The 9,337-nt window shown below is 39.4% G+C and overlaps 2 protein-coding genes across 9 annotated transcripts in view; one reads left to right on the top strand and one right to left on the bottom strand.

The window, feature by feature from the left end:
- The window catches only part of atcaya (ATCAY kinesin light chain interacting caytaxin a), a 32,215-nt gene that overhangs the window by 14,591 nt on the left and 8,287 nt on the right, over positions 1-9,337 (bottom strand). For 2 of the 4 annotated variants that reach the window (XM_036141207.1, XM_036141205.1), the window contains exons 1-2: positions 2,943-3,410; positions 409-508 (exon numbers count right to left, since the gene is read on the bottom strand). The exons of the other annotated variants lie outside the window; for them this stretch is intronic. In XM_036141207.1, the coding sequence (XP_035997100.1) occupies positions 409-485 (77 nt within the window). In that variant the 5' untranslated portion in view covers positions 486-508; positions 2,943-3,410. Of the gene's footprint in view, positions 1-408; positions 509-2,942; positions 3,411-9,337 lie in introns of those variants that run through there. 4 annotated transcript variants of the gene reach the window in all.
- The window catches only part of zfr2 (zinc finger RNA binding protein 2), a 56,458-nt gene continuing 51,655 nt past the window's right edge, over positions 4,535-9,337 (top strand). Inside the window, exons 1-3 of one of the 5 annotated variants that reach the window (XM_036141200.1) lie at positions 4,535-4,651; positions 8,724-8,970; positions 9,209-9,337. In XM_036141200.1, coding sequence (XP_035997093.1) covers positions 4,599-4,651; positions 8,724-8,970; positions 9,209-9,337 — 429 coding nt within the window. In that variant the 5' untranslated portion in view covers positions 4,535-4,598. The remainder of the gene's footprint in view (positions 4,652-8,723; positions 8,971-9,208) is intronic. The other 4 variants (XM_036141202.1, XM_036141203.1, XM_036141204.1 and 1 more) reach the window with 4 other exon arrangements.

Here is a 9,337-nt window from a genome sequence, read left to right on the forward strand (position 1 = left end):
TAAGTTTGTCTCATACAATACCGATACAATACACTGAAGTTTGTGTCTTCAACATAAGAAAATGTGAAACCGTCAAACGGGTTTGAATATTATTGCAAGTCACTGATGGCTCATCGGGGAAAGCTGGATATAAATAAAGTGATTTTATTCCCAGAAAAGAGTGTATGTTTGCAAAAATAACAGTGACTGACATCGATACCATATTATCAAGACATTAAGACTTTATTCACCATAAAAAAAAAATATTCCCCCATAATTTGATCAGTGCACTCAACTTGGTGCCGTGTACTGACATGTGTTTGTTGCACGTTTTAAATCTGCAAACGTCAACCTTTCGCGGATATGTCGAATTAATAAGAGTTTTACAAAGGAATACCAAACAGGACAAGGAAAGTAGAAGGATCTGACCTGGGGAAGTCTTCATCCTGCCACTCGTCTTTCACTTCCATGTTCTCCATTCGTAAAGTTGCCTCCGTTGTGCCCATCCCTTGGAGGGAACAGCACGGATCTGGAGGAGTGAAGAAAAACATCTGTTAATCAGCATCATTTATGCCTTATTGAGATAAAAAGCTACTGCAAAGCCTCACTGAAGACACATCTTGTACTGAACACTCCCCTAAAGGGAGGATTCTGATCAAATAATTGACTCTCTTTCATTACAATTTAAAGGCTCCAACCAATACGAGTCACATGGTTTTCAAACCCCTGCCCACAGGAGCACATGTGAGACGCATGTGACAGACTGGGACATAGCCTGTTTTTGGGCTCAGCGCCCCTCAAAGTCAAACAGTACGGACAAACCTCCTCTTAGGAGGCCAGTGTGGAGCACCGTGTTCGGGCTTAATCCCCCCTCTTTGCTCCATAAACCTCTTTGCTCCTTCCACGCTCCTACCTTTTGATCTCCGTCAACACTGGAGGCTTTATACTACAGAAATAACATTCATTCATACGACCACAAAAGGTTGAAATATGTGACATTCTGAGAAATGCTTTAGGAAATACAGAGCCTAATGGTTGACTGCACAATAGGTGGTGGCTGTAACAGGTCTGAATTCATAAGATGGATATCCAGATACATTAAAGCTGCTGTACACAGCAGACTTTTACATTAAATTTCTGATATAATTCACATCAACATGTCATGATTAGGTTTTTAACCTCTTTTGCTTTTTTTGGTGGTGGTGGTGGTGGTGGTGGTGGGGGGGGGTTGTCGTATAGAGCAACTGAGATAAAATCTATCCTCCGAAAAACAAGCCTCTGCTGACAAGTAACTGATGACATCACACAAGGCATCTGAACAGAACTCTATTGTGTGCATTTTCTTGGGTTTTTCTTGTTCCCGTGTTCAAATTGAGTACTTATATTCTGTATAGCTGCAGGAAATGTCTGGCCGTTATTTTGGGAAGATTTGGCAACAAGGAACTAGAAAATATCGGAGCAGACTGGAATGTAGTTAGAATGTTTCATATTCTGGATCAAATGTATTTTCTTTTAAAACTGGCTCATCTGCCATAGTTTTACTAATACCAACTGATTGGCTTCATTCTTACACCTCTCACAAGGTCATCTATCCATCCATCCATTTTCTAACACGTCTATCCCTTGCTGGTGCCTATCTCCAGCTGTCAATGGGCGAGAGGCGGGGTACACCGAGGACAGGTCGCCAGTCTGTCGCAGGGGAACACGGAAACAAACAGGACAAACAACCTTTATCGCACACAATCAGGCATGCACAGGGAGAACATGCAAACCCCATGCACAAAGGACAAGGGTTGGACTTGAACCCAGGACCTTCTTGCTGCATGGCCGCAGTGCTACCCACTGCTCCACTATCCATCTACCCAATGATAAACAAAGCACATTTCCTTTCTTTTTCTTACTTGCCCTTTTTAAAAATGTATTTTGATAAATCCTTTAGAGAAAAAAACAACACTTAATTTCCCAGTCCTTTCTTTTGCCAGTATAATTTGTTATTAGAAACATATACATCCCTGGATAGTTTGTTTAATCCTGCGCACTAAAAGCCACTTTGATGACTGCCTGTTCCCCGGTGCACTGGAGCTAAAAAGTCTAGATCACTTGATATTAAATCCATAATGTCTGAAGGGTTTCTGCTGTTTGGCAGAACCCACTTGGGAACAGAGAACCTAAAGGAAGGGTTGCTGAGACATGAAGTTGGGTAACTATTATTACCGACGAAAGCAAATGAGCACGTTCCTGCCAACTGTTCTCTTCGCAAAGGTCAATAAAGCAAATTGCAACACGTGCTTCAACTATACACAGTTCAGGTATGGTGACAAGAAAGGGCACCATCCCTTTAAATGTGCAAAGAAAATGAACACGCATACATAAAAAAAAAAACATTAAAAATTTTTTTCCCTAAAATACTCAAACATCAAGGCTGGACATGGATCTTTAAAATGAATAGGATCAGGGTAGTTTTGGCGCCAATGCTTGTGAGTAAATGTAAACTGGAGAACATCTAACCCACAGAGGTGAGAAACTATTTCCACATATCTCTAATCATAAATGAAGAATGTATCAAAAACGACAGATTGCATCTTGATGGAAATAACATGGCCAGAATATATAATCATTATTTCTTTTAAATGCTTTGAAGATGTGCATCTTGTGATAATGAAAAAAATTGTACTTGTAAGGTGATGAAACAAATGTCCATTGATTGCTAGTAGATACTACACTTCTGTCACTTCTTGTATCAAAATCCACCGCAACCATGTTTGGTGTGAATTACCTTTACAATAAAATGGCTCCACCGCCTTTTCAGGTCACCCTAAATCAAACATCCCATGAAAAAATAATTTAATAATTTCACATATTAATGTGGACAACCTAACCTTCATTTTATCAGTACCAGATGCCTGACCAGGGTAATGAGCCAAACACAGAGTAAAGATGTTAAATAAAGCTGCTTTACTCACGTGAATGGTGAGAGATCCCCTCCAAACCTCTCTCAGGTCTATGTCTGAGTGTCTTCCCCCTCCTCAGTCACAGAAGCAAAGATTTCAGCGGAGAATCTCCCATGTCAACGGAGAAACATGGGTCAGTCTGTCTTTCATTAATCTATATGCATACACACTCATGCACAAACACAGTCCTGCAGTGTCCTCAGTGTCAGCAACTAGCAGGCAGCAGGTGTCTTGAAACAGGGGGTACCTCTGTTCTGGATCACCCCTCCTCTCCTCCGGCTCTGGCCACCTTTGTTGGGAAGAGATTGGGGCGTGCAGAGTGAGCCGACGGCTGGTTTCTCAGCCCTTACATCCACCCCACCAAGACACAAAATTCCTTTAATGGGAATGCATCTGCTCTGGCACCATGGAAGTTCTCTCTTGCTTCCCCTTTTACTCTTCATGTGGGTTCATACACATCCTTACAATTACACCAGCTCCAAATTTGATCTCCGTGTCCAAAATCCTCCACGGCACCAGTTTAATTATCCCTACAGTAGCATGGGGCAATTGCGCTTTGGTCTCTGTGTCCTTTACTCTGCCAGATAATCCTGCAGTTGTTTTCCGTCGTCCTCTATGCTGCTGTTCCCTGGCAACAGCATCTCTCCCTCTCTCTCCACCCAGATCCCCTCCCCTCCCTCCCTGTCTCCTTGCCCCATCTCTATCATACACAGCACACCACAGTTTGTCATACAACATGAAGTATGCAGCACATTACCTCACTTTTAGCCAGCCAATCATCTCACTGCTACAGTTGTCCCGCATTGTGACTTTCCCATGTAGGCCATCCATCACTCCTCCAAAGCCTGTTAAACACTCTGTCTGCATTGAAATACAGGTTTGGAAATCTGTTCTTTGAAATGTAAAAGCAGTAAGTGTCTTCCATCTTTTTTGTTAAATGCTGTTTCTTAGTACATCACAGCTCCGATGTAATGATGTTACTGACTGATAATAATAATAACAACAACAGCAATAATAATATCTTTAACTATTACTATCTTTTTAGAAATTAATGGATTAAATAATTAAACAATTCTAAAATATTGAATACTAATGAATTAATATTCAAACTATTGATACTGAGATTTACTTATTTGGATATGAAATTAAAATAAACACAAAACACACAAAAATGCTGCTTTCGTAGGACCTATATAATTATTTTAATAAATAGTATTATATATATATATATATATATATATATATATATATATATATATATATATATATATATATATATATATATATATATATATATATATATATATATATATCCCTTTTTTTCCATCCGGTTTTTCCAGCGATTTTCCAACCGGAAGTACACTTCAAAGTACTTCCGTTTTGGCACACTTGCCCGTGGAATTTCATTGGAATGTTCAAAACAGTCTATGAAAATCCACAAACTGATAATCTTTTTGGATCAGTATATTGGATAAATCAGTATTTATTTCTCCCTAATGTAGATGCTATACCTACGTCGGATATATGCCCATTTTAGGCCCTTCTTGATGGTCGGCACTACATGAGTCGGGGAAAGGGGGGGAACTATCTTGAGGTGGAGCTCCACGGCTCCGCTGCTGTTCGTCCCAGTCCGTGGTACTGTACTGTTTTGCGGGGAGCTCGGCTAAAATGGCTGCAAGCAACTATTTCGGGTTCACGCATGGTGCCAGTCCACAGTACAGGTATTTCCCATCATATGAGTTGTTGTCACTGTTGGTGTTCGGTCGAGGTTGCGGTTTTCTGGGGGGGTTGTCGGAGGAGACGGGGTCGCCGGGGGGCTGCCTCGACCCCTCTGGTTCGGTAACGGTTAAGCTAACGTTAGCTAACCGAGTCGGCAGGCCAGCGTTTCACCGACCTGCGGCTTGACATTAGATGAACCCCACATTGCGGACATCCATCCGCCGGGAAGCGGCTTCAGGCCGTCCGGCTTTTCCCTTCATGCCGTAGTGTGACATAACAGGAAAAGTCCGCCATAGCAGGCTGTACGCGGCTCGTTGGCTGCGGCAGGTAACATTTCTGCCGGTGTTTGGGATTATGGAGGCTTGCTGTGCCGAGCTCTCTAAGCCGGTAAAGTTTTTGGCATGTGCAGAACTAGGTGCATGCAAGAAGGGTTGGCAGAACAGGTTAGGGAGACAGCCGGCAGATATGTTTTTTTTTTGTCTCTATAAATCTCTCTTATCCCGACAAGTAATCTAACAACACGAATTATCAGTTTTGCTGTCAGTACTGTAAATAAGGTTTCCTTTCCCACGTGTTGTTCTGCATTGAATCCCAGCCAACAAATTTGGTAAGCAGGATTATTATTTATAGCTCTGTCTGTCTGTGCATCATTGAAGTTTGCACAACCCTAGACACCGATTTTTTTGTTTTTTGTTTACGTACATGTTAAATTTAAAGTATGTAAGTGTACGCCTGAAACATCAATAACATTGAAGTGTTTTTTTTTTCCCTTTTTAAATTTTAATTTACAGGGTGGTGTCTAATGTAGGCTAGATCTTTGAGGCAAAAACGCTAATTTAAAATTGTGTGCTTTGTTTTATGTTTTATACATTCTTGGGGGAAAAAAGGTCTGATAACCGTATCAAATGTTGTCATATCATATATGTATGATTTTATTTTCTTGGACATTTTCTTTGGAGATTTCTTCTATGATTGTTGGGAACCTTGGCATTCTAGATTTAAAAATGTTTTTGAATTATCATCATTTTTGAATTATCATTCCAAAAAAGTTATTAAACAAAACAACTGAACTTTTTTTTTTCCAAAGTTTGAAGACGTTTCGCTTCTTATCCAGAAAGCTTTCTCAATTCAAAATGTCTGGAGTAGTACTATAAAGCTTGGTACTCCACATTACTCCAGACATTTTGAATTGAGAAAGCTTTCTAAATTGGAAGCGAAACGTCTTCAAACTTTGGAAAAAAAGTGCAGTTGTTTTGTTTTTGAACTTTTTTGGAATGATCATGACCTGAATGACTGAGAACCTTCACCAGCACAAATCATCATTGTTCTGTTTTCATAAACGTTATTAAAAACTGGCGTTTCTATACTTGTTTTTGGCCGATTAAGCTTTCAGTCTTTGAGGTTGGAAGGACTCCCATGAATAATCTTCCACTGCCACCACTCTATCAGATTCAGTTTAGGACTCTTGCTGGGCCACCCAGAAACGTTAAATAGTACCTTCAGTAACAAATAACATTTTGGTAAAATTAAAAGATGACTTCAAACTTGAATCTGTCAGGGGTATGAATGTAAATATTCCAAAGTCATCATATGTGGTCTTGTTATCGAAACCATCACAATAGGGATGACATCCAATTGCAATACTACTTTGCTACTGATATGGTTGCGTTTAGCTCACATTTTTTTCCATCATCATGATATCCTCAACGCTGTCTGAAAGCTTCAGCATCTTGATTATTAAAATGCATCTAAGCTTTGGGCATGTGGAAACTGCATTTAGATGGCCAAATATTGACATGCAGAGCGATTAAGCTATATTAACCAAATATTGCATCCAATCTCCTTTTTGTGATTGCAATTTTGCGGTGTATACAAAGCTGCATCGTGCAGATTCATACTATGGGGAAACAATTTGAACTTATAGCCTCTTTCGGCTGTAGTAATAAAAGTAAAAATTAAATCCATCCATAAAAGAAACCATCAAAGTTTTTCTGGCTGTAAGATTCTCTCTTCATAAAGCAAATACAACTTTTGCTCTAAGAATAAAACCTACCAAAACTTGACTAAATAGGCTACTTGACAACACGAATAACATTGAACAGTTAAACTGAGCTATTTTTTTACGCCGTAATAACAGTGTTAACTTCTGTTTATAAACTAGGATGCATAATAGTAAAGATAATGGTGACAATTTATGATAAAATTATGTATTTCTTTGTATATTGTATGATATACTTTAGAACAGGAATAAAACATTGACAATATTTTATCAAGGAATAGAAATGACTAACAATTGTAAATGTGTAAAGTATTTTTAATTTGAAACTGTATTGTGAATATGATCAAAAAGCTTGAAGTAAAAAGAGATCCAACGTAAGCTTATAAATATATTAAAAAATGCCAATTTTTTTAATCCCTAGATAAAATAATCAGAAATGGGAACAAATGGAGGTCATGTACTTTAAATAATAATTTACACTTACACAGTGAAAGAAAGGATAATGCTCTATAAATCATGCCATAATTGTCATGCAAAGTCAACAGTAAACATGTTTTATGTTTATATATTACAAAAGCACCCCTGGAAATAAATTCCTGCACGAGTCTAGATATGCTGATAAAGCTCGACTGTAAAGTGAATGTTACTGAGCTGTTGCGGCCCAACTGACTGACAGAAAATATGACACGGACAAGATGGCTGTAAAATATTTCATTTATGACTTAGTGCTTGTCTTTGGGAACATTTTACACAACTGTTTTGGGTAAAGATTGGTGACCTGAGCCAGCAGGTGAAACAAAAGTGACTTAAAGGCCGAAACATATTAGGGCTGGACGATATAGGAAAAAAAAGCATATTGATAAAATAGAAATCATATTGATAGATATCGATAATAATAAAAATATTTTTATACATTAATAATAAGCCACCTTCATCTTCATCTTCACAACTTTGGGTGCAGCCTCGTCTGCTCTTGGCACTCCAGTCTTTAGAGGATGAAGGATGTGGTACCAGCACGCTCCGGTTTTTGTTTGGAGATGACTGCATCTCTGGTCAGAATGTGACGATGTGACCTGTGGTGCTTTTAACATTGTCTCTTTTAAATATTGTCTTTCTCACAACGTAAGAGTTGTCTGATTTTATCTTTTTCGGAAGTTGCGCAGTAGCATCGTAACTGGGCCACAGAAAGTCCTTAACTCTGCTGTACTGTACTCCTTTTTTCCCAGCATGAAAATCCCGCTGCCGAGGTCCACTGGATTCTGACGTAGGGTTGGACGATATAGATAAAAATAAAATGCATATTGATCGATATCGATAATTATTGAAAATATTTAAAACCATATTTTATGTGCAGCTCTGCCTGGACATTTTATGATATTGCTAAATGATTTAATTTTAATAAAGAACACAAACACAGAATTGCAATTAAATCTTTATTTAAATAACTTTTTTAACCATAATAGAATTTTTTTTAAAGAAAAATAACTTAAGAGACCTGAGTTATGTTATTAAATACTGACAAAGAATAAACTAAAGTGACCAGTAAAATGACCAAAATAAATATACCAATACCATTTTATCACAAAGAAGGGAGCCCAGTTTAGCTGCTGTACCTGCTTTGTTTTGGAAGAAGCTCCGTAAGATTTCTCCGAAGATGACGCGGAGTCGTGCGGGGCTGCACAGCTTATGTGATGAAACAAGTTTGTTGCATTACCAGACTTTGTTTTTATCGGTTCCTTGCAAGTTTTACAAATCACTGGTTTATTTCTTTCAGACTGGTAAACCAGTAAAACCCCGTTTTGGGACCGTTTCCTCCGCCGCTACTTGCTGCAACATATTCACTGTGTTGTTGTTTGAGAGGGCGGCGCTTTGTGACGGCGTGCCTGGGTCCGCGATTACGATTGGTCGAGAGGAAGTAGTGACTGTAGCATCAAGTAATATGATAGGCTGAAAGGAAGGAAGGAAAACTCTCTCTATATCAAAGTTTTATTGACCCGTTTTTTCTTATTGCGAATTATCGTCCAGCTCTAATATATATGTTATGTATAGTAATGTTTCTTATCTTCTTCCTTTAGTACCCAGCCTCCCACGGCTTACTCCCATCCCTCTACAGCCAGCTACAGCGTCCAGCAGGCTCCAGCTGTGGCCCACGCAGTGACCGCCTCATACTCCCCGGCTCCTGTCCAGGCAGCCCGGCCCGTGGCCTCGGCTCCTTACCCTGCCTATCAGAGCCACCAGGCACCTCCAGACTACACCTACAGACAGCCCGACCCACCACAGCCCACCACCACCCCACAGACGTACCAGGTATACTCCGACATGGTCAGTTTCCATTTGCTTCTATTATAATTTTTTTCCAGGTTACATTTTAATCTACCAGCTCACTTCTTTTGTTGCATGTAAGGTGATTTAAAGACTTTTTAACACAGTGACTGTGTCTATGGTGCTCTTGCTGTAGCTTTCATATGGAATGTTTAGATTATTTTTTTTTTTTTGAGTCCTTGAAAATGGGCGCTTTGGTTACGTTGTTATTGTGATGTTTCTGGGTTTTTTTAAACAGCAGCAGCAGCAGCAGGATAGCTATAACTACGTGCGCTCTGCTGCAGTAACGACTTACGACAACAAACAGTACTACCAGACGAGTGTAGCACCAGCTCAGAGGACACCCACAGACAACTACTACCAGACC

Source organism: Fundulus heteroclitus, chromosome 9 (genome assembly GCF_011125445.2).
Source record: "Fundulus heteroclitus isolate FHET01 chromosome 9, MU-UCD_Fhet_4.1, whole genome shotgun sequence".
Lineage (NCBI taxonomy): Eukaryota > Metazoa > Chordata > Actinopteri > Cyprinodontiformes > Fundulidae > Fundulus > Fundulus heteroclitus.